The following is a 27,476-nucleotide window of genomic DNA, read 5'->3' as shown; positions in this document are numbered from 1 at the left end:
CAGCCAGTTGTTTCATCTTCTCAGCAAGTTGCAATAAGTCGACCTGCAGTGAAGGTCACTCGGGGTTCGAACAGAGCAAATAAATGCGCCTGTCAGTGTCCTGTCAATGGTGATAGATCTTTGGATCATTCACAGTCTACACGTCTATCTGGCGAACGCAGCACATCCCGAGTTGAATATTCAACTGAAAATCTTGTTACATTCCTGTTAGAGGTTATCACAGTCAGCTTTGGTGCTCCAAACCGTGATGACCAAATATATCGTATTATGTCCGCTGCAAAGTCTCATCTTCACATTGATATTTGCATACCGACCTTTACTTTATACACAAGACTTATATCCTCAGGGGCAAATAATTCATTTTGTTCCACCCGTTGGTTTTCCGGGTGAGGATATTGGTCCCACCAACATGGCTGTATCGGCATTTTGGACCGGGTGATTTTGATCCGGCTTTTTATTATTTCATGTAGTCGTAACACGACTGTGCGGACCAATACCCGTTGTCTGTTTCAGATTCCGTGTTTACGTTTACACACAGCCTTCACATTTGTTGAAGTGAATGTTGTACGCGGGTGTCTTCAGTTAAGAATAAGCTTATGGTTTTTTTGTGTTGTTCAACTCCGAATTCAACACGATTCCAGTTGTATTGCATCGGTCTGTAAATAATCTAGCCCGAACCCGACAATCGAGTGATTGACGTCATAATCTGCATCCATCAATGTGAAATTTGAAAACGTAGTCCCCACGGTCCCTAGTATGGTGCTTAGACTTGAAATGCGGGACCCGTGAAGATCCGTGATAGACGGTATTCAGCAACCTATGTTTGCCACAAAAGCGACTGTGCGACTAAAAGGGCTCGGCGACTTAGTTGACACATGCCATCGGTTCCGAATTGCGCAGATCGATGGTAATACTGTTGATCACTGGATTGTCTTGGGCGATTGTTTACAGACCGCCGCCATATAGCTGAAATATTGCGGAGTGTGGCGTAAAACAAAACTCACTCACTCAGATGCTGGTGAACTATAGCCCTTTTTTACAGTATACTGTTGTCTCGATTGATACACTTTTTATGATAGCGTTACAGTGTTAATGAGCTGTAATAATGGCAGATTTTTTATTCTAAATATTCAATTTTTTGTCTTGATATAAATTAAATTGTTCTCGATTGTCAGGATATGACTGCAATATTGACGATGTTACGCTAAATATTCATTCACTCACTCTATGTTAATGTGATACGATGATGTCCATTAACGAAATCCGCGTGTTTGATCACTCGATCCCCTTAATCGCCTTTCACAACAAGCACGAGCTGCCGAAGACAATTCCTAATTAACCCGGATCTTTCTAGGTATATAGCCATATGGTGTGCAGATACCATCATGCTTCTCAATTCGATTTAATGCATATGAAATTTATTTCTGCAAAATTAAAACATATTTCCTCGCTCTCTCTCTGTCTCTCTCTATCTATCTATCGCTCTCTGTGTGTGTGTGTGAGTGTGTGTGTGTGCATTCCCGTCCAAATGCCCTACTCAAAACTTCTGACACCAAATGTCAGTACCTGCACTGTTATTGAATTGGAAATCAATGAAGGAACTTAGAGATTCCAGCATTTCTTTACAAGCCTAACCTCACAGACAGATCTTAGCGTGTCACACGAATTCGTATGATATATCTCCGTTTATTCATTCGGAGTTGTGTCCCAACAACGATATATACCTACAGGCTCACCTCGTCGGAATGGCATATTTCGCGTACACGTTCAGCAATAAGGAGCGGCCAAACTAGCGGTTAGTGACTTTTTAAGCCTGTCAAACAGTACAGTACCACTGATCGCAGTTTGTGAGCGCTTTGGGCTTTGTCAACAGAACCGGCTGGTTTTTGTCCCCACTCAGGGTAAAGCCATTACCATTGACAACCAGTAAACAACATGGCGGCGGTGTAATCGCTCAATCAGCTCCCCGCTACAGTCGAGGCAAGTCGCCGACTGATCGCCGCAGGAATGTGACGCCGTCTGGAGTTTTAAATGCCTAAGTCTCGCAAAATGACGTTATTTCTCCCAGAATGACCAACAAGACCAAGTGTGCTAAGAAGCCGAGGCTGCGATATCTGGACTTGTCATTTGAAGGACGTGACCAGGCTCAGCGCGCCGGCATCAGCAACGGGAGACGACCCCACGGCGGCTACAAAGGTAACTGTGTTTAGTGTATGGAAGCTCAATAGTGCAATAAATTCAAATGCAAGAACATGTGTGATGACAAAGGTTGTGAGTCACGACTGACTGTTTTATGAGTAGATATGGTATAGATACGTATGAATGAAATGTAAATATTTGCATGTATCTCTTTTTAAAGTATGTGAACCGTAAAAAGTCCCGTAGATTTAGTCTTCAGCAACACATGCTTGTGAGGCGCGATTCACATGATCCGGTGATCAGGGACGCTGACTTGGTTTGAGCACGTCATCATTTTTCGTTTGGATACATCGATGCTCATGTAGTCACTCACTGCACTGTCTGGTCCAGGTTCGTGTATTTAGTCCCCGACAGAATACTGTTTTGTGCGGCGAGGATGAAAGAGAAAAATGAAATAATTTACGTTCAAGAGGACTGTGTGCTATTATGACTCACCATATAAGTACGTTTTAAATCTCATTTGTCAGTCAGGGTTGACATGTCATCATATCACTGGATTGTCCAGATTAGTTTTTGTACCAACATGTTTATTGACTAAAAGAACAAACAGTTAGTAGTATCTCTATGTTTTGATTGATAACATTGAATGATACAAGGATTTAGTTAATTAGGACCCGTGAAGAGAAAAGTTATACTTGATCCTCAGTAGCCCATGCATGTCGTAAGAGGCGACGAAGGGGATCGGGTGGTCAGTCTCACTGACGGTTGACACATGTCATCGTATCCCAGTTGCATAGATCGATGCTCATGTTGTTGATCACTGGATTGTATGGTCCAGACCTGATTATTTACAGACCACCGCCATATAGCTGGAATATTGTTGAGTGCGGCGTAAAACTAAACTCACTCACTCACCTAAATATTTAAATACAAATGGGTATGCTTTTTATGTGTTTGAAGAATTAATACTAGTTTTGACAGACGTAATTTCTATTTGAGATGCGATTGGATAGTCTAGTGCTTGAAACTAAGGTCCGGGTTCGATTCCCCACATGGGTAAAGTGTGTGGAGTTAATATCTTGTGTCTTCCTTCGGGATATTGCTGGAATATTGCTAAAATCAGCGGAAACACTGCAAGTAATCACTATTCACACATTCTGTCAAACGATCAGTTTTAAAGATCTGTTTTACATATTACGAGGGCTGTGGGGTAGCCTTGTGGTTAAAGCGTTGTCGTGCCGAAGATACGGGTTCGAATCCCCACATGAGTACATTGAGTGAATCCCATTTCTGGTGTCCCCCTTCGTGATGTTGCTGGAATATTGCTGCTCGCGGCGTAAAATTATACTCACTTAAAGATATGACGCCGGGATAACTAGTTTTATTATGAGGCAAATGGGTTGCCTAGTCTTGGGTTCGAGCCCGTTTTTTGGATGCATCGTCTGTGACGCTCTTGATAGTCATGCCTGTTACACTCGGCGTGGCAGGTTATGTTATATAGCATTAACTGAAAGGCACTGCCTATTCAAAATACAAATATTTATTAATTTAGGTAACACTTATCTATTGTTTTCCCCAACCTCTTTCATTGAACACAACTTTAGGTTTTAAACGAATGCATTTATGAAAACATCGTCAAAGTTCGTCAAACAGCTACTGTTCTCTAAACGATCAATCAAAACTCAAACATGGCGTATTCGTATATAATTTTTTTTTCAAGTTACAAATATGCACGTTCCAAGACACAAAAGCAAGTCAACAAAATACCACACAAATGAACATACCGATTAATAATTCATGAATACAGTGCCCAGAATGTAAAACCGTCCGCTATGGACAGGTTCCCGGAAAATGAATATCAGTGACAGAAAATGTTCCTAGTACCACTTGCGAAACATACGTAAATAAGCTACCCTAACGTCAGCACAAAGAAAGTGTTATGTTATGCCCGGAAGCTTATCTATAAGGAGGTGTAATATATTTCCCCGTACACATGTTCAATTGTACTTCCTGCTTTGGCCAATAGTAATGTTTGAACAACAACAATAGCGCCTGATCGGTTATATAACGCCTCTATTGTGTGTTCACGCGCACGCCAATTGGGGAATGCGAACTGAGTGTTTATATTTACGATCAATTAAGCAGCATATAGTACTCAATAGAAGTTAAAGAACACGTTTGTTTATGTGAGTGAGTGAGTTGAGTTTTACGCCGCACTCAGCAATATTCCAGCTTCAGCAGTCTGAAAATGATCGAGTCTGGATCAGACAATCCATTGGTCAACAACATGAGCATTGATCTGCGCAAATGGGAACCGATGGCATGATTGTGCCAACCAAGTCAGCGAGCCTGACCTCCCGATCCCGTTAGTCGCCTCTTACGACAAGCAGAGTCGCCTTTTATGGCAAGCATGGGTTGCTGAAGGCCTATTCTGCCATGAACCTTCACGGGTTGTTTGTTTACATGATTACAGTTAATCAGCTTCTCGCATAAAGTTAAAGAGCATCCATTTTTTCTGAATACAGAAAGTGCATCTCAAACCGGTGAACTCGTGAAGATCAGGGTTAGAGTTGATCTTCAGTGACCCATGCTTGTCGTAAGAGGCGACTAACGGGATCGGGTGGTCAGGCTCGCTGACTTGGTTGACACATTGTTGCTGAAGAGTACCCACGAGAAGTCATAGTTCATTAATGAGTTACTGTTTTTCGTTAAAGAGCGTTTATTGTTTTCACTGAAGACCATCGATAGATACAGAAATAATGAAACAGATTATCAACGATATGGATCAGTCGGGTTGACATCGGTATTTGCTGAAGGCCTGTCATAATGGTGATCGAAAAGAGTGGTCAAATGGCGGTCATATAATCCATTTTTATTAATTATAGTTAAAACAGTTATTGGTACCTTTTCAAACCTGTAAATCTAAGCATGCAAATTAATTTCTCTTCCTCTTATGGTGAATTAGTAGATACCCTATCAGTATCAGTTAGAATCATATCACACTGGGCTAAAATGTTAAGTTGAAATGGCAAGTTGAATACAGTATTTTATGAGGCTATGTAAAGTTTATGTTCTTCAAATGCTGATTTGAATTTTTCACTGGATTGTATTATACATGTATTCGGCTCACCCAATCTGTACCTAATACCTAGCATTGCTTGGCTTAAACGTACGATTGTCGTGGCGCTCTGATGTAGACTCATCCAAAGTTTATCAGTATATAATGTATAAGTATTGACTACTTTAAGAGTCTTGTGGTTACAATTACGCTGGTTTTCTAAACTTCAAACTTCAAACCACAGGAGGCTCTACGGCTTTGAAAGATATACATGTAATAGAATCTGCCAACTTTATACATCATCTGTCTGTGATGAGCATCTGATTAAATTCCTTTAGGCATCAATTTCTTCCCCAATCATCCTTATATTTAAACAAAAAGGTTTATCTAATGACTTTTGATTATTCACCACTGAACTCTCCAATTAATAAACAGTGGACAATGTTTTATATGTATCAATATGTTGTATGTCCTCTGTGTCACTATACGCCATTTTTTTATCACATAGGGGAGTATTGTGTGCTATATTTATTAAATACCTACTCCACTGTCTGTCAACTGGGAGTCTAACAACTGAGCATTCTCTTATATGGGAGTAGACCGAAGCTCGTGTTGTTGATCACTGGACTGTCTGGTCCAGAGTCGATTATTTACAGACCGCCGGCATACACCTGGAATATTGCTGAGTGAAGCGTAAAAATAAACTCAATCAATCAAACGAGTGAGTTTAGTTTTATATCTCATTTTGCAATAGTTCAGCAATATCACGGCAGGGGACAGCACAGATTGGTTTTACACATTGTACCCATATCGGGAATCGAACCCGGGTATTCGGCGTGACAAGCGAACGCTTCATCCACGAGGCTATCCTACCACCCCGGCTCACAAATTTAGTTGAAATTCCGATTTTCTTTCATGTGGTTTCGTAGATTGTTCATGTTTGTGTGCCTTTATTTGATTAGACAGTATGTCGCACCATTTGATTACTGTTGAGTCAACGATATCCTAATATTCAGCTGGCCATGACATGCACGAGATATTTTACTGGGAATTTTGTACAGGGGGAAGGTTCATCAATTTTGAAGCTTTGTTTCGTTTGATAATATTTTCACTCCACTGAATTTGTCCAAATATTCTTTTCGTGTACTCAACAACTTATTTAAAGTAATCCTGTTGAATACACACGTATCAGTTATGTACTTGGTGGTTTACGTCGCGTTTAGCAGTGTTTCAGATAGGTCTCAGGAACATCGGACTATTATCAAATTGTTTAAATTCTGATGGCATGTTTGGTATCGAAATTCGACATGACCATCGAACCGACGGCATCTCCCGCCTAATAACCTCCACCCCCACCCCACCCACCTCCCATCAACGCTCAGTGATAACTTTTCCATTTTTACCAATTTTCATCAATTCATGAACATAATTTCAAAGTGAAAAATAGTTGGCTGGGTGGGTTAGATCGCGGGCACGAACGTGTAATTTCGAATCCCATATGGGACTCTCATCGATCAACAAAGATGTGCACGAGTGTGTATTTTACTGAGAATGTGTAATATCAAATATAACGCGTTATATTTGACCACCTTCAAAATAACATGGTGCATGTTAACTGCTTTGGAGAAATGAGTGAGTATGGTTTACGCCGTGTTTAGCAATATTTCAGGAGGGGTATCACGCTTTGTACAAATGTGAGGAATCGAATCCGTGTCTTTGGCGTGCTGGGCGAACGCTTTAACCAGTGGACCACCTCAGCGAAGATGGTGAAAGCATTCCTCCTTGATTACAATATGCACTCTTTTCTGTTTCTGTAGAGGCGTTGTCGGTTTGTCAATCATAATCTTACTTCATAATTCATAAACAAGTCCTTGAAGGTTTATATTACATTTCATAATCAATGTTGTCCCGTATGACGTGGATGTCAGTGCAGTGTGTCACGTGAGTTGTATATTTCACATGGCTACACTGTCAACAGTGAGCTCCATGATCATTCTCCTAATACAGTATTTATGTAAGACTTTTATTCAGGTAATATTAGACATTTTCATACATAAACAATTACATCTTGTTTTATTCAGTTGGCCTCACGCGTACAGAAATGCGCCTGGATGTAACAATTGATCAAATATATGGTTACGGTTAAGAATTTACCGGGACAAACTATGTAAGAAATCCCCTGTGAACCAGCAAAACAGAACAAAGACAAGTCGTAAACGTTCAAATTCTGTATTATTATGCAACGAGAGCAAGGTATACAAAGTCGCAAGTCAATAGTCACAACGCTCATTACAAATTCAATACAAATGAGACAAAATCTAAGGCAATGGGTTACAAGATATAACTCACCAAGTCTCAGTACGAGAGATGATCAACTATGCAGAATGTGAAGACAGTGCTCGGTCTGACAGCAGATAATGTAGATTCAGGCGTTAACGGGTTTTGATGATCAAGTGTTGGCGGTGATGTATATCCTCCAGTTATGTGAATGTGTATCCCAATAATAATTATTACTTAAAGGTCACATGCAACGTAAATCAGATTTGCAGATTCTGATACCTTTCGGTATGCACTTACCGAAACAAATCATGAAAAGTTCCAGTTCAGCCTATAAAAAGCCCCGCAAAATCGGAGTTCACACCATTCACTAAATTTCCCCCAGCGCTTTGGGGAAAAGCTGGTTTCAACAGCTGCGCTGCGCCAATAATGCATGCGCGGTAAATAGGTTCTCGGCGCATGAAACAGTATGCATGCCCGGGGTATGAGGTCGTGAGCAGTGGTCTAATCTTGGTTGTGTAAACAAACAAGTAAATAATCTACTCGTTACATAAAAATCTTGTTGATTGTAGTAAGCGGCCTCTGTCACAGAGAAAGTTTTATGTCTGGTTTATTGACACCTGTATGCTTGCCTGCCTGTCTGCTACAGACAATATACAATACACAGCTTCAATCATTGACCACACGCAATTTGAACTCAACACATATCAGGCTATACGCTATAAACAAAATAATTTGATTTATGACTCGTGTACCCGAGTCCTGCCTCTGCCACGCTATGTAATATAGGCAGGTGTGATACTTGTACACATGACAAGTTTTTATGTCTGTGGGTTGCAAACAAACTCCATCCATTTTTTCGGATGACTGGATTTGACGGAAACTGGTGCAAACTCTTGTCAGCTTCAAGTCCTGCTTTGTACTTGGACGAATGACACTTTCCAGTCACGCAGTAGTTCACCTACTGTGCTGAGTTGATTTTTTATTTGATCGAACTCAAATTCGAGAACGTGTATTTACAAAACCCAACATCTCTATATACATTCTCTATGGATAACAACTTCTTCTAGTGTAAATTATTTTGTTTGACAGCGGTATGTAAATCCATACTGAAACGATGCATCAAGCACAATGAAAGCCAATCGGAAGCCGTCGTTACACTTGAGTGCACAGTCACCCGCTATGACTGGGTTCGGTCTCCAGAGGGCTTCGCTTCGAGGGGAGTAAGCCCAAGTACAAAATATTGTACTTTTGAATCGTGATTGCACGCTTATAATTTTGTTTATTTGTTTTTTAACAAGCAGCAATGTATATTATATGTCTTGAATAAGTGATAATTGTTTTTTAATTATGTTTGATTTTTTGGTTGCATGTGACCTTTAATTAATAACAAAATATACAGAAAATACACACTATTAACAATATTGATACGTAATATAATGGATTCAGTCAAAATTGGGAATAGGTTATATTTATTGTATATTTTTGTTCTTGTTGTTGTTAAAGCAAATTGAACGTATATTAACCGCTTTTATTCGTGCAAAAGTGTAAAACAGGCGTCTAAAGCCTTCCGGATATTTTTGTAAGCTCTGGCCACTTCAGAAAGCCACTGAGCTATATTTGTTTTAATTCTTTTTATCCAAATTCCATTTGGAATTTTGTAACTAACTTTGGCTGGAGACATTGGACTGAATATCGGCTTCTGAGATACTACAGATGAATCTCTCTTTAATAATCATTCAACGTTTTCATCCATGTTTTTTGTCGGAAAACACGGAGGTCAACAAGCACACCAATCATACGTCATTCATTCAATGTTCCAACCTTCAGCAACCCATGCTTGTCGTAAGAGGCGACTAACGGTGTCGGGTGGTCAGGCTCGCTGTATTGGTTGACACACGTTATCGAATCCCATATAGGTAAATCGATGCTTATGCTGATTGATATCTGTTGTGTCTGGTCTAGACTCGATTATCACTCACTCACTCACTCACTCACTCACCTTAGCTTCCCATTCAATGTGTCGAGACTGCGCTGTAGGTTTTGTCATATAACGACACTCAAGATAATTCCAACGTTGTGGCAGGGTGCATGTACTTCTCAACTTTCACCGTAGTATGGCAGTCGTACTCATGCGTCAGCAGTACCACTCCAGTGTTGTTCAGTGAGTGAGTGAGTGAGTGAGTGAGTGAGTGAGTATGCATTTTTATTTGCATGAACTAAAAAAATATATGGTTACATTCAACGTTATCATTTTGATACAATAAATACATTTTTGCACAATGAAGTATTATTAATATAATGACCTTTGGTTTGTGTCAGTAAACGTGATTAGCTTGGTGAGATCTGTGCCCGGCCAAAGATGACACTATATTTTCCCATGGGTATCATGTTTGCCTAGGACACAGATAACATGGCGTTAGCTAGATTGTTCTTTCCAGATAGTCTGACATAGTCTGATCTCTGGAGTGCTGTGAACGTGGCGTTTCATGGCCTTGAAAGAACGTCGATAATCTCCGTGACAACGTCGATAGATGACGCTCTTGACCTGTCGCTGTAGACGTGGGTTTTCAAGACTTCCCACATGACGTCACTATTGTCTATTGTCTATTATAGGGTTATTTGTTTATGGGTATCCCTCACTCAGCTCCTCAGTCAGTTGCAGCTGTCACCTAATCTCTTGGTAACTTTCATACACGCTTACACTGTACAACTTCCTTGGTAATCCGCTCGATCACTTATCCCCTCACACTCACCCCGAACCCTACACACTCACTTTCTAACAAAACCTTTTTTCTTTGTCTTGCACGCAATGACTCACTCACTCACTCTCTCACTCAATATCTACAATAGTTGCTATATCACTTACTCATCCACAATATCGCTCTCTCACCACCATATGATTTATTTACTCACTCAGTAAACCACGTTTTGCTCACCCTTAAACCATCTCACTCACTATCACACTCACTCATTCACTCACTCATTCACCCACTCACTCACTCACCCAACCAACCAACCAACCAACCACTATCGTGTATTCAAGTATAGTCTAAACTCATTTTAACCGTCATACAAGCAACAAAGTCTTGGGCAATTTTCGGTGGTACAAACGCAAAATAACATATGCGACCACTCACTCACTAACTCACTCATCAGGACTCGTTCCCAAACCATGCAGCAACGAAGTGTAATGATCACATGTGCATATCTTCCCAGTACGCTTGATCTGCGAATCAGTTAATTCAAGCTAACAATGACCCACAGCCAGACTGATATAGACTGTTACGGTTATAGGTTATATCCTATACACAACCCACTCCACCGACTCAAAGTTAAGTGTCTGACACGCAACAAGATCCCAGTGCGAAAATCTGATCGCGATACGTCAGCGGAGGTCATAACATTAACATTAGGTATGTAGAAGCTCTTTGTTTACTGATCTTGGTAGGGGTGTGTGAAATATGCGTAAGAAACATTTATCAGTTTGGGGGATGGGGGGGGGGGGGGTATGTCGTAGCCTTCCACGCGTAATAACTACTCTGAATTGTGTCTCTGATGTCCCTGACCACTAGCTGTACAATGGTGTCTCTGAAGTCATGGGTAATAACTGTACAGTGGTGTCACTTGTGTCCCCAGTAATAGCTGTAGAGTGGTGTCACTGGTGTCCCCAGTAAAAACTGTACAGTGGTGTCACTGGTGTCCCCAGTGAAAACTGTACAGTGGTGTCACTGGTGTCCCCAGTAATAGCTGTACAGTGGTGTCACTGGTGTTCTGGGTAATACTAGTAGTTGTACCGCCGTGTCACTGACGCTCTGGATAATAGTTGTGCAGTGGTGTCACTGACATACTTGGTAATAGTTGCACTGTGGTGTCAATGACATACTGAGTAATAGTTGTGCAGTGGTGTCACTGACATCCTGGGTAATATAAGCGCAGTGGTGTCACTGACATACTGGGTAATATAAGCGCAGTGGTGTCACTGATATCAGGTAATAGATATACAGTGGTGTCACTGACATCCTGGGTAATATATGCACAGTGGTGTCACTAACATCCTGGGTAATACGGATGATGCACAAGGCTCGCGTTGAAGCGATCGCGTTCATAGATGTGTTGTATAGCAGGTGCACGGTACACCACTGTCGCGTTCATAGGTGTGTTGTATAGCAGGTGCACGGCACACCACTGTCGCGGTCATACCTTTTCCTTCATAACAATTGCAGTATGTCATATTTGTGTTAAACTGTTCCGTTAACAGGTGTTCTTCATAAACACGTACAATTGGGAAAACAGATATAAATAGACACCTTGACAGACACCTGAACATACTCTAGAAACATTGGGATGCGTTTTGATAGACACATTGGGAGACACTTGAATAGACACATAGACACGTGGATAGACACCTTGAGGCACATACAGACGTCTTGATGGACAATGGAGCAACACCAAAACAGACTCATGGATAGACAGTAACAAACATATTGATAGGGAGAAGTGAGTGATTGAGTTTAGTTTTAGCACTTTTCCAGCAATATCACGAGGGAGGACACCAGAAATGTGTTTCAGACATTGTACCCATGCGGGTAATCGAACCCGGGTCTTCGGTGTGACGAGTGAACGCCTAAACCGCATGGCTACCCCACAGACCTTATATAGGGAGAACCAGAGATGGGCACGTTTCTGTCAAAGGGCTTTAATAACACAGCCTGCTTCATCCATAAATTAATCTACAAGGGTATTTCATCAGCAGTAAGTTAGTAGTGATCATTGTACAGCAACTGTGCTATGTGAAAGCAACTGTGCTTTATGACGGCGATCGTACGGTCGGTATTGTCAGGGCGGTGCTCCATACTGGGGTAAGGAGATTAGGTGATCAAGAGTATTGCTTTGGCAGTGAAGAATCGATTTATCGATATAAACCTTCCATAACGTGACATCACTATCTCGGTCACAGTGGCCGTATCGCAAGGTCACGGGAGTCTCTCAACCCCGAGCACGCTGTATAAGCTGTGTTATAGAAGAATGAAGACGAACGATGAACGTATTATTAAAATGTGTCACTCACTTCACAAGAGTGTCCGGCCAACATAGAGCTACGAGACACTATATACATATTGGACATGCTGCATATAAAAGTAACGTACTAAACGTAACGTACTAGGTGATATTGTTAAATAACATAAAAGGTAAAAAATACATAAAATTCAGTTCGACCCAATGGGATAATTTTTCATTGGTTCATTTGTGGACATTCCTATAGGAAAGTATTGCTAAGATAAAACTCTACCGCTGTGGATGTTATATGGTATTCGTTGGATAAAACGTAAATGGGTTTATCAAAGGAAGGTAAGGCTTTGAAGGACCTATCATTTATGTCTACCTTATCAAAGAGTTATTTTAAGAACTTTTGTAACATATAGCAAGAATATTTCTATCAGAGTTCCTCTGTTAGTTCTGACCCTTAATGAAAACGACGGTATTCAACACATACCGTCGACTGGATCAGTCAACTTAATGTTGTCGATCTGAATTTTCAGAAAACTATTTTGTTTCTGTCCACTGCGTCAACAAATGTTAGATTTCAGAGGAGTTAGGTGTGGCGTGAAATTATGCCATTGGTAAGATTTGTTTTGTAGATATTTGTATATATAATGAGATAGCTGAGACTAGCAGTGTCACAATCACATATCCAGTCTCAAGGTGTACCCTCCACGCACGGTTTTGATAAACTTCTTCACTGCTGATTAAGACAAAGGTTAAAAGGATCGATTTTTCCTCGGCTTTACGCTGGTCTTATCTCGGGAACCGATCACGGGTGTCAAAGTGTAGATAAGTAAGTGAGTAAGGTTTTATGCTGCAATATTCCATCAATATAACGACGACGGGCGCCAGAAAATGGATTCACACATTCCACACATATGTAGCAAATCAACCCATGGTCTTCGGCGCAACGAGGCGCTGCCTGAACCAAAAGGCAACCTCACCTCCCCAGCTTTTATATGTAACTATTTAAAAAGCATAAATTGATATCACTTTATCATCCAAAACTGTTTCCACAGGAGATATCTCTTCTGTGAAATCAGACCCTGTGCCCTAGGAGATATCGCTTTGACAGTGGATTTTGCACAATGCCCTGACAATGCTATGACGTCATGAACTTGATGACGTCGTTGCAATGCAAATCTAATGCCATTGCTGTGTTCAGAGACGTACATTTTTCATTGAAAACTAATGAACAATGATCTTGGATGATAAATAGAATCTCACCCCGGTGTCTGCTGATATCTATTAAATCAACACTCGTTGATACAGGTTACTTTATCAACTGGTGTTGATATATTTTATATCAGTAGACACTTGGGTGAGATTCTCTGTATATAATAACATTATTTAATAGTGCTTCCATACTCATGATGAATGGGTAATGGCGCAGATAATCATAATTATTATTTTCTGTTATTACAATGGTGAATCTGTGTGTCAACAGCGTTCATTTAAGGATTCTATTTTTAACAACTGTTCTTACACTTCGTATATACTGTCTTGCACTTTTATTCACCGTTCGTTCTTCCAGGCAGTACGCGTACGATCTCAATCGTCGCATGGATATGGTCCTAAACAGGCAATAACAAGCTACCGTATGTCCACTTCTCTGCTCGGCTACACCCTACAGCCAATACAATTTTTCGATCTCAACAAAGAATGCCTATTTTCATAAATCTCTCCAGTGAAAGTGCGTGTACTGTTGGGTGACCTTTAACACAAAAACCCTTTATGAGTAAGAACTGGCGAATAAACAAATGGCATGGCTCTGTAATGGCGTGTGTTTATACGGGGCACCGCTATAGGTAACTTGTATAATCGGCATTGCTACAGGGGTTAAAATAATCCCATCACCCGACGCCAGCGACAAGTCTGTTTAAATTTTGGGCAATCAAATAATGATATTTAACTTGTTCATGGGCTTCTAGATAATTTCGGCTTACGGTTTCAAAGTGGATTTCATTTCATATCTGCTCAAAATGTAGCTATTAAATTTCACAAAGATAATTAGTAGAGTTGTCATTCTTTGCTATTTATCACTTTTAGGAGATAAACATCATGTGTTGGCCAATTTCCGGGTGTTATTGAGTATTTGAAGCACGGGAATGCATTTGGAACCGACGGCGTCAGCCGGAGGTTTCAAATGAAATATTCCCGTGCTTCAAATACTCAATAACACCCGGAAAATGGCCAACACATGATGTTTATCGACATTGTAAACAAAAAAGTAAACCAAAGGGGTTTTACTGTCTGCACTCGTTTACATCGAGTATGAGTACAGCAGTAAAGTGTCATCAGCTGGCCGTTTCAGCTGGTTCCCATGGTAGCATCTGGAGTTGCTCATTTGTGACGTCATTCTAACTTTACGTCACAATTTGATTTGAATGACGTCACCACTGTTGATGGCACAACAAAACAATTGTTTACGTGTAAATACGCGGTGAATAGTCTTTCAGTTTCCGGGAATCTAATACCATTTGATCATGTTTTTCAACCAATCAGATTACAGAACACAGTGACTTTTGGTTTACAATTCTGAATAAACAGTCCACTAAACATAAACATCAAATACCATGCATATGTTAATTTATTCTTTCATAATTACGTCATCATGGTTATGTCATAAAATCAGGACAAGGTATTTACTTAAAGCCACTTGCCACAAGGCTTTTAAACAAATTTGAGGCCCTGAGCCCCCCGTATCAATACTGAAAACCAGAATGTTTTCAAATATGTACATATCTATATTTCTCAAACTAAACGCTCTCTCAGTTAACATTTGTTGTACATATCCTTGCCTCTGTCTGTCACTTGTGTACTTGTTATAAGGCGAACTGTGTATATGTCGGGAGTGGGCTTTCCTAAGCCTAATCATTTTCTTGATAAATAAAATATATTCAAAAATATGTTCCAACGAGACATGTGAAAATCCGGAGTAGAATTGGTCCTCAGTAACCCATGCTTGTCCTTCGGGCCACAAACGGGATCACTGACTTGGTTGACACATGTCATTGTTTCACAGTAGCGTTGATCTATGCCCATGCTGTTGATCACTGGATTGTATGGTCCAGACGTGATTATTTAAAGATCCCGCCACATAGCTGGTACATTGATGAGTGTGGCGTAAAACTAAACTCATTCACTAACTTAAATAGATAATTACAAATGTATATGTTTTTATGTGTGTGTGTTTGAAGAATTGTAAATGCTACAGCGCCACAAGAAATCGGACCTGTTGCGATGTTACTTGATTGCAGCACCGCGCCACCACTACTGTGTCTATTATCTAACCACTGCGGTTGTGTCTATTACGGTACGCAAGTTGTATCTGTTACCAAACAGTATGGCTGTGTCTGTTACAACGCAACCAAAGTTGAATTTGTTACCACGCCATCACAGTTGCATCTGTTACAACGCCATCACAGTTCTTTCTGTTACAACGCTACCACAGTTGTATTAATTACAACGCCACCGCAGTTTTATCTGTTACAACGCTACCACAGTTGTATTTATTACAACGCCACCACAGTTCTATCTGTTACAACGCTACCGGAGTTGTATTTACTACAACGCCATCACATTTGTATCTGTTACAACGCCATCACGGTTTTATCTGTAACCACGCCATCACAGTTGTATCTGCTACAACGCCATCACAGTTGTATCTGTTACCACGCCATCACGCTTGTATCTGTTACCACGCCATCACAGTTGTATCTGTTGCAACGTCATCACAGTTGTTTCTGTTACAACGCCTACACAGTTGTATCTGGTGCCACGTCATCACAGTTGTACCCGTTACCACACCATCACAGTTGTCTCTGTCACAACGCCACCACGACTGTATCTGTTACCACGCCACCACTGTTTGTACATGTCTTCTAGCCACCACGATTGCATCTGCTACCTCGCCTTCACTACTGTATCTGTTACCAAGCCACCGGTTACAGTCGCTCCCAAAGTATCTGTTACAGCTCATCCACAACTGCATCGGTTACAATACCACTCCAATACCGTCTCTACCGGCGTGTAAAATGGGAACACGAATGTTGTGCTACAGCCGCACTGAGACATTCAACAGTCGAATCCGCAACAGTGATCCACGCCACTGCCCAATGTGACAAATTCACGCTGTCGGCAAAATCACCGAACCTCCGCGGTCTGTTCAAAAGGAAGGCATGAGATACTCCCTGGGGGTACTCATATAGAGGTGGGGGTATTGAGGTGATTTATCTGTCAGCGGCTAACCTGTTTTCTAAGATTCAACACTGACTGGATTGAACACAATCATTTATCCATTCATCTTGAACTAAAATGCGCTTAAGAAGTTCGTAGGGCTACGAATGTTTCGAGAATAACTAGCCCGGGTGCCGTTGTACAAAACCATGAGACGAAAAGCGAACACATATCTGTCACGGTATATTTTACTCATGTAAAACTGAAATCAGAGTTCAGATTGAAACACAATAATGGTGATTTCCGGTATTTAAGGAATTTAAAGAAATATATCATTTACATGTCTGGATGCATCATCATTGTATCGTCATCACCATCAGCAGCAGCATCGTCGTCGTCGCCATCATCATTAATACGGTCACAACGATGAGCCTTTCGATACCTTACTGAGTATAACACGTGACTAGCACGTGTTCAATCAGTCTTTATGCGCATATCGTTTGAAGCTCTTAACGTTGTGTACATTTGGCTTACGGTCTTCCACAACATGTCTCGGGAGGTCAAGTCGGCTGTTGACGTTCTAATGTCCATGTATTGAGGGTATGTCCCGAGATTTGATTGATGAAAAAGTTTTTCTATATGACTACATGACATCTGTTTGATAAATGACCCTAATTTATTTGTCTGTTCTTGGCATCAAAGCTTATAACAAGCCAGGAGATTATAGTTCTGTCTTGCTATGCAAGCGCTGTCATTTATTCAAGTGCAGCCTAACCTGCAGGTGTTTTCAAAGTTTGGAGTAATAATGTCACGATGACAGCAAATGCTTAGTTTATTTTCACAGGTACAGACGCTATTTATCATTTGCTACAACTAACTAACTCACTCACTAACTCACTTAATACAATGCCCTACACAATATCAATATGCCGGACCTTCTTTCACAAAGCACTAAGGTGATCGTAAGTCATTTAGGTAACCTTAGTGCAATGTTAAAGAATGGGATTTAAAGTTAACCTTAGTAACGGTTGCTTCGTGAAGCAGCCCCAGGTCATCGCGCTTTGTTACAACGACAAATTTTTATTGTATTCCTCATACTTTAGGTGAACAATATACTTTCCATTGCGTGTAACTGTGACGGTTTCGATCGGATACGCACACCTGTTAGCAAACACTAGCTGTCATCATTACTCGACAGGGTATCCAGTACCTGCTATACTGTGACGATCAAGCAATCGCCTCTGCTTTCAGTAGATATTTCTTTTGATTTTGGAGTTGCTCTATGATTATTATGCATTTCCTGCAAATATACTGACCAGCAAAAGAAACTCAAGTTTCGAAAAATACCGAAATCTCATAATAGTAACCGTTCATGTTTATGTCTTTTATTTCAAAACTTGACAAAATCAGAGTTGCGTTTCCATTGCTGTTCAGTATACATGTTCCTGTCCACGGGGTGGTAAGTTTAAATAAATCGTTATGGAAAGAATGAATATTTGAAATCAGCATAATAAATCAAAATATAGGTTTTTTGATGGGCACAGGCGAGACCGAAGAAGCGCGTTCATGAAATATCGCCTTGCTATAGACACCTCCAGTACTGATACGGCAAGCGCACATCGATTCTCATACAAAGTTGTTTGACTTGCACGAGCTACTAAAATACTTTCATTATATGTCCGTTTGGTTATAGCGCCACGATGTACGACACCCGACATCATAGCCGACCTCGAGCGCACGGTAGTGATGTTTGGTAGAAGTGAAATCAATAGTTAGATAAAAATGGAAACGCAAATAAGCTTCGGTAATTGCTCCAGTGTCGATTTATTTCTTTGCTTACTGTTACTCCGGTGACACACACTGTAATTAAGTATAGCCATTGCAGGTGACTTTTCAATGAAGAGATCGACTGATTGATTGACTATTTACCGGTACGTTGATGATCATTTCACGTGAAAAAAATCATCAAATGATTCAGTTCTTTCAGTTCTAATTTTAACCTGCGGTAAAATATATAGGCCCGTGTTTCTTATCTGCTGACTGTGTGTTTATTACAAAGGGATCTGATAAAGACATTTATTCAAGCATGCATACGTACATTCACGCACGCACGCACGCACGCACACACACATACATACACATTATTTTATTAGTAGCCAATGGAATGGCAATGTTGAGTTAAAAGTTAAAAGACGTTCGGATGCAATGACGCTTCATGACACTGATTCAGCACTTTTAATCTCCTGTGTCCCCAACATATAGTTCACTACTTTTCTACCGAACTGACTTTTATAAAGACTCTTTTACCAGCCCATTTGCACGCATGCACACAAGCACACACGCAAACACGCACGTACGCATACAAACAAACACTGGTTGAGAACATCTTACGTGTTGCAGCGGTATTGTCGTAAAGTTTTCTTTTCGATGGCCAGACTGTGAGAATGGGGAATATCGATTAATCGATCGTAACGTGTCATCGATGTCAGATATTGCTCTTGATATTGACCACTTGGTTAATTTTGAAGCCTGGATTACAAGAATAAAAAGAATCGTTCATTCATACTGTTTTCGAAGACGTTTTAAGTGACTCATTGGTTCCCCCCAAATGATCCGAGGATTCAGAGAGTGATGAGTGAGTACTATTTAACGCTGCATAAAGTTATATTCAGTCGCCGGTCTGTCTAATACAGATCGATACCCGAATTGTTCCAGGCTGCATTCATCAATGTTCCAGCTATATGACGGTGGTCTGTAAATAATCAAATCCTGACCAAACAATCCAGTGATCAACATCATGAGCATCGAGCTAGCTGCTTGGTATACGATGTCAGTTGTCTCTTACGACAAGCATGGGTCACAGGTCCAGGCTGACTTGACACAGGTGGGACATCATCTTGATTAAAGCGTTCTCTCATCACGCGTACGACCCATACGGGTACACTATGCATCCCATTTCAGATACCTCTCGCCTTGATGTTTTTATATTGCCAAAACACGGCGTAAAACCATAATCACTCAGTCTAGTCAGCGATAACACAGCAGGAATATCTAGGTGTGAACGTACAAATTTCCAAACACGACGCAAAGATCGTTTCAACTTTGAAAACACCTTTCATCTATCACACCTTTTCATCTAGCACTCGGTCGGTAATAAAGAGACTGTCAATCATCCGTCACCTTTATTCAGAGATCTCAGCATCGAGCTTGACACTTACCAACAAACACGACCATATCTTGTATTCAAATTGTCTGATCGTAGTCCAATGTTAAACTGTCATAATTTAAAACCGTTTTCCCCTGGCAGTGTCAGAAAGGGCAGGGCGTTTAAAGTATGTGTTCCCTACATTCCATGTATCTCCAAAACCATTCAGTTCTATTTAAAAGACGTACTTGAATTGCTAAGGTCTCCTGTACAGTCCTTCTTTAGTCGTCGAGCTACCCGCTTCGTGAATCGAGCCCGTTGCATAGATTTCGTTCCGTTTGTTGTCAATGCACCTTTTGTGATCTCCCGCTAATGTCTTAATGCACATAGAGTGTTTTGTAAACACGCACCTGGTGCATTCAAAAGTTGGAATTCTTTGAAGAAATATTACGTATCCGGGCAAATTAGATAGAGCACGTTGTTGACAATGTGTTTCTGATATGCTGCTGCGCAATGTTTCGTGTATTACGCGAGTTGATGAGAATATTATCTACTCTTCAGCGAAATTCAGTACTACAGCCTTTGTCTACACAGGAACGTTCGGTGCACATACAGAAGCCCTTTGCGTTAAACCTTAAACGTGAAAGGTCTCGTTACAGCTGCTGGTGCAAGTACAGGTGCACTTAAGCATTCTTGTTACCTGCTTCGAAAAGTATTCTATATAGTAATATATAGTTGGATATTTTAATGGAGCGAACGCTGAAAATATGTGGATATTACACATTACTTTTGCATCCTTAATAGAATCTATGCTACTACTGCTGCTACTACTACTGCTGCTGCTGCTACTTCTACTACTAATGCAGCTGTTACTACTACTACTACTACTACTACTACTACTACTACTACTACTACTACTACTACTACTACTACTACTACTACTACTACTACTACTGCTGCTGCTGTTGGTACTACTACTACTTCTGCTGCTACTGATACTACTACTGCTGCAGCTGTTACTACTACTACTACTGCTGCTGCTGCTGCTACTACTGTTGCTACTACTACTACTACTGCTGCTGCTGCTGCTACTACTGTTGCTACTACTACTACTGTTGCTACTACTACTGCTGCTGTTGGTGGTGCTGCTGCTGCCACTTACTACTACTTCTGCTGCTACTACTGCTACTACTGCTGCTGCTGCTGCTGCTGCTGCTACTACTACTACTACTACTACTACTACTGCTACCACTGCTACTACTACCACTACTACTACTGTTGCTGTTACTACTACTACTACTGTTACTACTACTACTTACTACAATTACTACTGCTGCTGCTGCTACTACCGCTGCTACTACTGTTACTACTACTACTTACTACTGCTGCTGCTGCAACTACTGCTACTACTACTACTACTGCTGCTGCTGCTACTACTACTACTACTACTACTACTACTACTACCACCACTGCTACCACTGCTACTACTACCACTACTACTATTGTTGCTGTTACTACTACTACTACTGTTACTACTACTACTTACTACTGCTGCTGCTGCTGCTGCTACTACTGTTACTACTACTACTACTGCTGCTGCTGCTGCTACTACTGTTGCTACTACTACTACTGTTGCTACTACTACTACTGTTGCTACTACTACTGCTGCTGCTGCTACTACCGCTGCTACTACTGTTACTACTACTACTTACTACTGCTGCTGCTGCTACTACTGCTACTACTACTACTGCTGCTGCTGCTGCTACTACTACTACTACTACTACTACTACTACTACCACCACTGCTACCACTGCTACTACTACCACTACTACTACTGTTGCTGTTACTACTACTACTACTACTACTGTTACTACTACTACTTACTACTGCTGCTGCTGCTGCTGCTACTACTGTTACTACTACTACTACTACTGCTGCTGCTGCTGCTACTACTGTTGCTACTACTACTACTGTTGCTACTACTACTGCTGCTGTTGGTGGTGCTGCTGCTGCCACTTACTACTACTTCTGCTGCTACTTACTGCTACTACTGCTACTACTACTACTACTACTACTACTACTACCACCACTGCTACCACTGCTACTACTACCACTACTACTACTGTTGCTGTTACTACTACTACTACTGTTACTACTACTACTTACTACAATTACTACTGCTGCTGCTGCTACTACCGCTGCTACTACTGTTACTACTACTACTTACTACTGCTGCTGCTACTTACTGCTACTACTGCTGCTTCTGCTACTACTACTACTACTACTACTACCACCACCACTGCTACCACTGCTACTACTACCACTACTACTACTGTTGCTGTTACTACTGCTGCTGCTGCTACTACCGCTGCTACTACTGTTACTACTACTACTTACTACTGCTGCTGCTACTTACTGCTACTACTGCTACTACTGCTGCTGCTGCTGCTACTACTACTACTACTACTACTACCACCACTGCTACCACTGCTACTACTACCACTACTACTACTGTTGCTGTTACTACTACTACTACTGTTACTACTACTACTTACTACAATTACTACTGCTGCTGCTGCTACTACCGCTGCTACTACTGTTACTACTACTACTTACTACTGCTGCTGCTACTGCTGCTACTACTACTGCTACTGCTGCTGCTACTACTACTACTACTGCTACCACTCACTACTACCACTACTACTACTGCACCTGCTGCTGACATTGCTACTTCTACTGTTGTTATTGCTGTTGCTACTAATACTACTGCTTCAGCTACTACAACAACAGCAACAATCTGTGAAACATATTATTCTACTTCAACTTAGTATGTAACACGAGTTCTGGCTGGTCAATGCTATAATTCACGTTATATACAGTGTATGCTGATTATACCGTCGCAATTTGAAAAACGATTCACAAAAACCTTTAATGTATCAATACACTATTGGGGTAACGGAATCACGTTTCGAGAAAGCCGGTGTTGAGACGCCTATTACATCATGTATACTTCATAGCTAGCTGCGACAAATGCATCATTGAATTCCCCAAGCATCTTAGAATTAAATTACAAGTGGTCTTTGTCACCAATACCAACTGTCTAGACAAAACGAAACAAAATCTACTTGGTATGAAAACGAACGCTGTGCTCGAAAGACAGCGCTTGACTGAAATGTAAACAAAGAAAAATTCCAATTTTACACTGCGTAGCATTTTCGGAAATTTTCCAACATGCAGACGTCTAATCATTGCTTGCAATGGCTCAATACGCTTAGTATATTCAGGGGAAGAGTATCGTAGCAAGAAAAAGCAAATTGAAAATAGATACAATGAAATCATTTGGTAATTCATAAGAAACTGTCAAACTTTCAGTGCAGCGTGACGCCATGACTGACGCAAAATCACTCAGAACGACATCGGCATTTCTGGCTTCTTCCGTCGTTTACAATGTAAACGACAAAAACATATAACAATACACAGATAGAATAATTCTGATTACTTACATCTCACATTTATAAACAAAAAGATCCCTGAATCAAGCAAAAAGTCCACGCAAAACCCTGTGTACCCTTGTCAGCGAAGCCGCCATTTTGAAAGAAATCGGTCATCGGTAGTGATGTCACACGTCAACATTGTTGCACATATTAGGCAATTTCTTTGAGGTGAAGGTCGGTTGAACAAGAGTAAACACAATTCCCATACCATTCCGATTGCACTTTTAGTATTGTGATATGTATTTTGCATATCGTTCAGATATTTTTTCATGAAATTGATTTCAGTATGTACATATATCCATGTTCAACACCATATCATGTGTGGATATTAGGTATGCGTTTTTATTCTTTGAAAGCTATTGATTGTTTGAATGATATTTACATAGGAAATTGACTCAGTAAGTGTACTGTACCACATTTTAAGCCTCTACACAAGTGTTGGAAGATCACACGTAGCCATTACTGCAACATGTGCTTCAGTTCCCGTGATGTGCAATATTCAATACGTTGGGACAAATATTGCAGTTTCATATGAACAGATTAATAAACAGCGATTTAATTTCAATTTATAATTAAAACGGATAATATTAATGAAAATGATTTGTACATTTTATGAAATGTAGGGGACACATACTACTATCTAAAGGAATTGTCTTGTTCATTGTATTGGTTTGTGTCGTTTTTATAGACAAGGCAGACAGACAGACATTTTATTCAGTAATAGGCCAGTGGCCCAAAATACAAACATAGGTATAATTAGAATTTACATGCGTTTATCTAAATACATCAGAATCTCTTATTTTCCCAACATTATATAAAAATAGGCATAAGTTTTTTATAACATCTATATTTTTTGAAGTCATAATGTTTATAAAACTGTGTTGTGATATAGGGTGTTTCAAGTATTTATCCAGAAACATTTTTCTTATGTCTAGGTAGGCTTTACAATAAAGTAAAACATGTATTTCATCTTCAATTACATACAAATTCTTTTGATAGCAAAAGTGACAGAATCTTGAATCATAAGGGATATTGTTGTATCTGCCAGTCTCAGAACAAAGTTTATATTTGCCGCATCTAAATTTTGTTAAAGAATTTCTCAAATATGGGGCAATATCTATAGAGAGATAAGATTCGACATTCAAGGTGGACTTAAAGAGTATATAATTAGAACACTTGGTTGTATTATGTAGCGATGAGAACCAGTCTTGTGAAAGATTATCAGATAGTCTTTGTTTAAAAACAGACATGAAGACATCAATATTACCAATATCCTGTGCAATCCAGACAAAGCCAAACCCAAGTCTATATAATATATTCTTGATATGAGATGCCCAAGTCGTTCGTCCAGATTCATCTAGTGACTTTAGCATTAAATAACACTGGTGGGGCAACCTACAACTTGGGAGAGTTAAAAGTCTACACCAATATTTAACTGCCCTTGACATATAAGTAAGCTGAAGAAGGAATCTGCCACATTCACCTAGTGCCATGTTGTTGCAAGTATTTTTACCAACTTTTAAGAAATATTTACATGTTTTTATCTGTATTTGTTCGATGATTTTGCAGTGGGTAACACCCCAAATTTCTGAACCGTAGCAGAGAATCGGTTTTACCATAGCATCAAATATTCTAAAAAGATCTGCACATGATAGAAAACCTACACGTTTTTGGAATCTAAAGATAGCCATAACGGCTTTATTGGCTTGTGATGCAAGAGTAGTGTGAGCTTTAGTCCACACTAACCTAGGAGTAAACACGATACCCAAATACCTGTAGTATGAAACAACTTCCAGCTTTTGCCCAAAAAGAAACCACTTTTCATACTGTCTAAGGGGCCCACTATTTCTGAACACAATAACCTTAGTCTTATCAATATTGACCTTCATACCAGTGACTCGACAAAAATTCTCAAGGCCATGAATCTTCTTCTGTAGCTGGAATGCTGTATCTGAGACTGAGGAAACATCGTCCGCAAACATTAGAGCATATAGATTATTAACGTTAGGTGAAATAAATACACCACGGCCGCCAAATTGCTCCATACTTTGCATGAGCTGATTAATGAAGATAATAAACAGTTGGGGACTGAGGATGCAGCCCTGCCTAGTACCTATACTACAATCAAAATAGCTTGACAGACCTTTAGATGTTCTAACACAGGCTGACAACCTATCATACATTGATACCAAGATGTTATAGAATTTACCACCCACACCAACTCTTTTCAGACTTGACAGCAGAATTTTGTGATTAACTGTATCAAAGGCCTTAGAGAAATCAATAAACAGACAGTAGAACCTTCCTTTTTTCTTAACTGAGTATTTCTGAACCATAGCTTGAAGTGAGAAAATGTGGTCAGTGGTAGAATAATTGCTCCTAAATCCTGCCTGTGCTTCATGAATAATATTCTTCTCCTCACACCAAACCTGTAATCTACTGTTAAGAATGGAAGTGAATATTTTACACACTGAATCAATAAGAGAAATACCTCTGTAATTATTAGGGTTACTTTTGCCACCAGATTTATAAAAAGGACAAATAATGCTTCTGCCCCAGTGCACAGGAAAAATACTTTCCTGGAAAATCTTATTAAACAGCACTGTTAAGTAATTACTGATAAATGTCTTAGAAGCTTTAATGAAGTCAATTGCAATACCATCTGGTCCAGGGGACTCGTTTTTTGCCAGTTTATCAATGTGAAATAAGACTTCATTTTCGGTAATGTCACAGTTTAATGTTACAAGCTCTTCATCCTTGTAGACCTCTGAATTGATATCTATGTCATGCACATTACCAGAACACTCAGTAAGAAGCCCTGAAAAGTGATTGTACCAGTTTTCACAACGTATATCGTATGTTTTGTCAGGTGTTGATATTGAACCTGATTGCTTTAGTGTTCTCCAGAATTCTCTTGGGTTGTTTCTTGCTGCCATAAGTTTTTCTTTTTGAATATCAAAGTAAGCTGTTCGTTTGTAGTTGAAAGTCTCCTTGAATGATTTACGTAGGGTTTTATAAATCAATATATCTAAGTTATTATCTCTATGGTCTCTCAGTGCTTTATATTTTTTAATTGTTCAAGTTCTTCGTCCCACCATGGGGGCTGAGGTTTGGAATTAATGTCATGGAAACCTGAAAATACCTTCCTATTGTGTTCTGCAGCTCTTTGGTACAGCTCAGTAAAAACATTTAATGAATCTTCAATATCAATGTCTATATAGTGATATAATTCTCTACGTAGTTTTCCATACAGGCTTTGGAACTTAGAGATAAACATATCACAGAGCTCTTCATTCCACACGTATTTAGTCCATACTGTTGTTGAATTACTCTCTATGCAATTGCTAGTTGGAGGATCTGTTGCTACAGGTGACTCGAGCACACCAGTAATGTTGGGTGGCTGGATATTCAGAGAACAGTAAATAGGAAAATGATCAGACACATCACATGTACCAACACCAAAATTAGCAACTCTAGGAAACACAGATGTTGATGCAATCATGTAGTCTACTAGACTAGAACCATTATGTGTAACACAAGTAAACTGTCCTTGTTTATCATCATATAGTCTACCATTCATGATATAGATTCCAAATGCACAGCACAGTTCCATCAGTTTTTTACCAAAGTTGTTATGATGTATGTTGTCTTTACTTGATCTGGACATTTCAAAATCATCTGAGGGATAATTATCAACATCTCTTACAATAAAATCAATATTATCATGAGGAATGAAGTCTAAAAAGTCTTTAGTCCTAGCATTTAGGTCACCAGCTAGAAATAGTTGTTTGTCCGGGTGATCAGCAGCTATAATATTTAAGTAATGTTCAAGCATATTAATTGACCAGGTGCGAGTTTGTCAAAAACGTTTTATGATTCATTATCATTTTTTTCGATAATAAACTTAAGTCAATTCAAATTCGATTAAAATATATCTGATGGCAGAATATCTAACTCAAACAATATTTTTACGAAAATTGTTAAAAATATATAAACCAGGTCATGCCTTAATTTGGACAAGCGTTACGTCCATATTCTAATACTTCTGTACAGAAAAACCGATCCCTTTGTACCTTTGAGTGCATACTTATGAAGGGAATTGATTTCATAATCATGAGAAGAAAAGTCTATTTCCTAA

The 27,476-nt window shown here is 39.9% G+C and overlaps 1 protein-coding gene across 1 annotated transcript in view; it reads left to right on the top strand.

Annotated features, from left to right (window-relative positions):
• Positions 1–1,918: 1,918 nt before the first annotated feature.
• Positions 1,919–27,476, top strand: part of LOC137282583 (uncharacterized) — a 38,400-nt gene continuing 12,842 nt past the window's right edge. Inside the window, exon 1 of the mRNA XM_067814354.1 lies at positions 1,919–2,196. Within this exon, the coding sequence (XP_067670455.1) occupies positions 2,070–2,196 (127 nt within the window). The 5' untranslated portion in view covers positions 1,919–2,069. The remainder of the gene's footprint in view (positions 2,197–27,476) is intronic.

The sequence above is a fragment of the Haliotis asinina genome, chromosome 4 (assembly GCF_037392515.1).
Source record: "Haliotis asinina isolate JCU_RB_2024 chromosome 4, JCU_Hal_asi_v2, whole genome shotgun sequence".
NCBI lineage: Eukaryota > Metazoa > Mollusca > Gastropoda > Lepetellida > Haliotidae > Haliotis > Haliotis asinina.
Note: the sequence above shows the minus strand (reverse complement) of the source record. Positions and strands in the feature narration are given on the sequence as shown.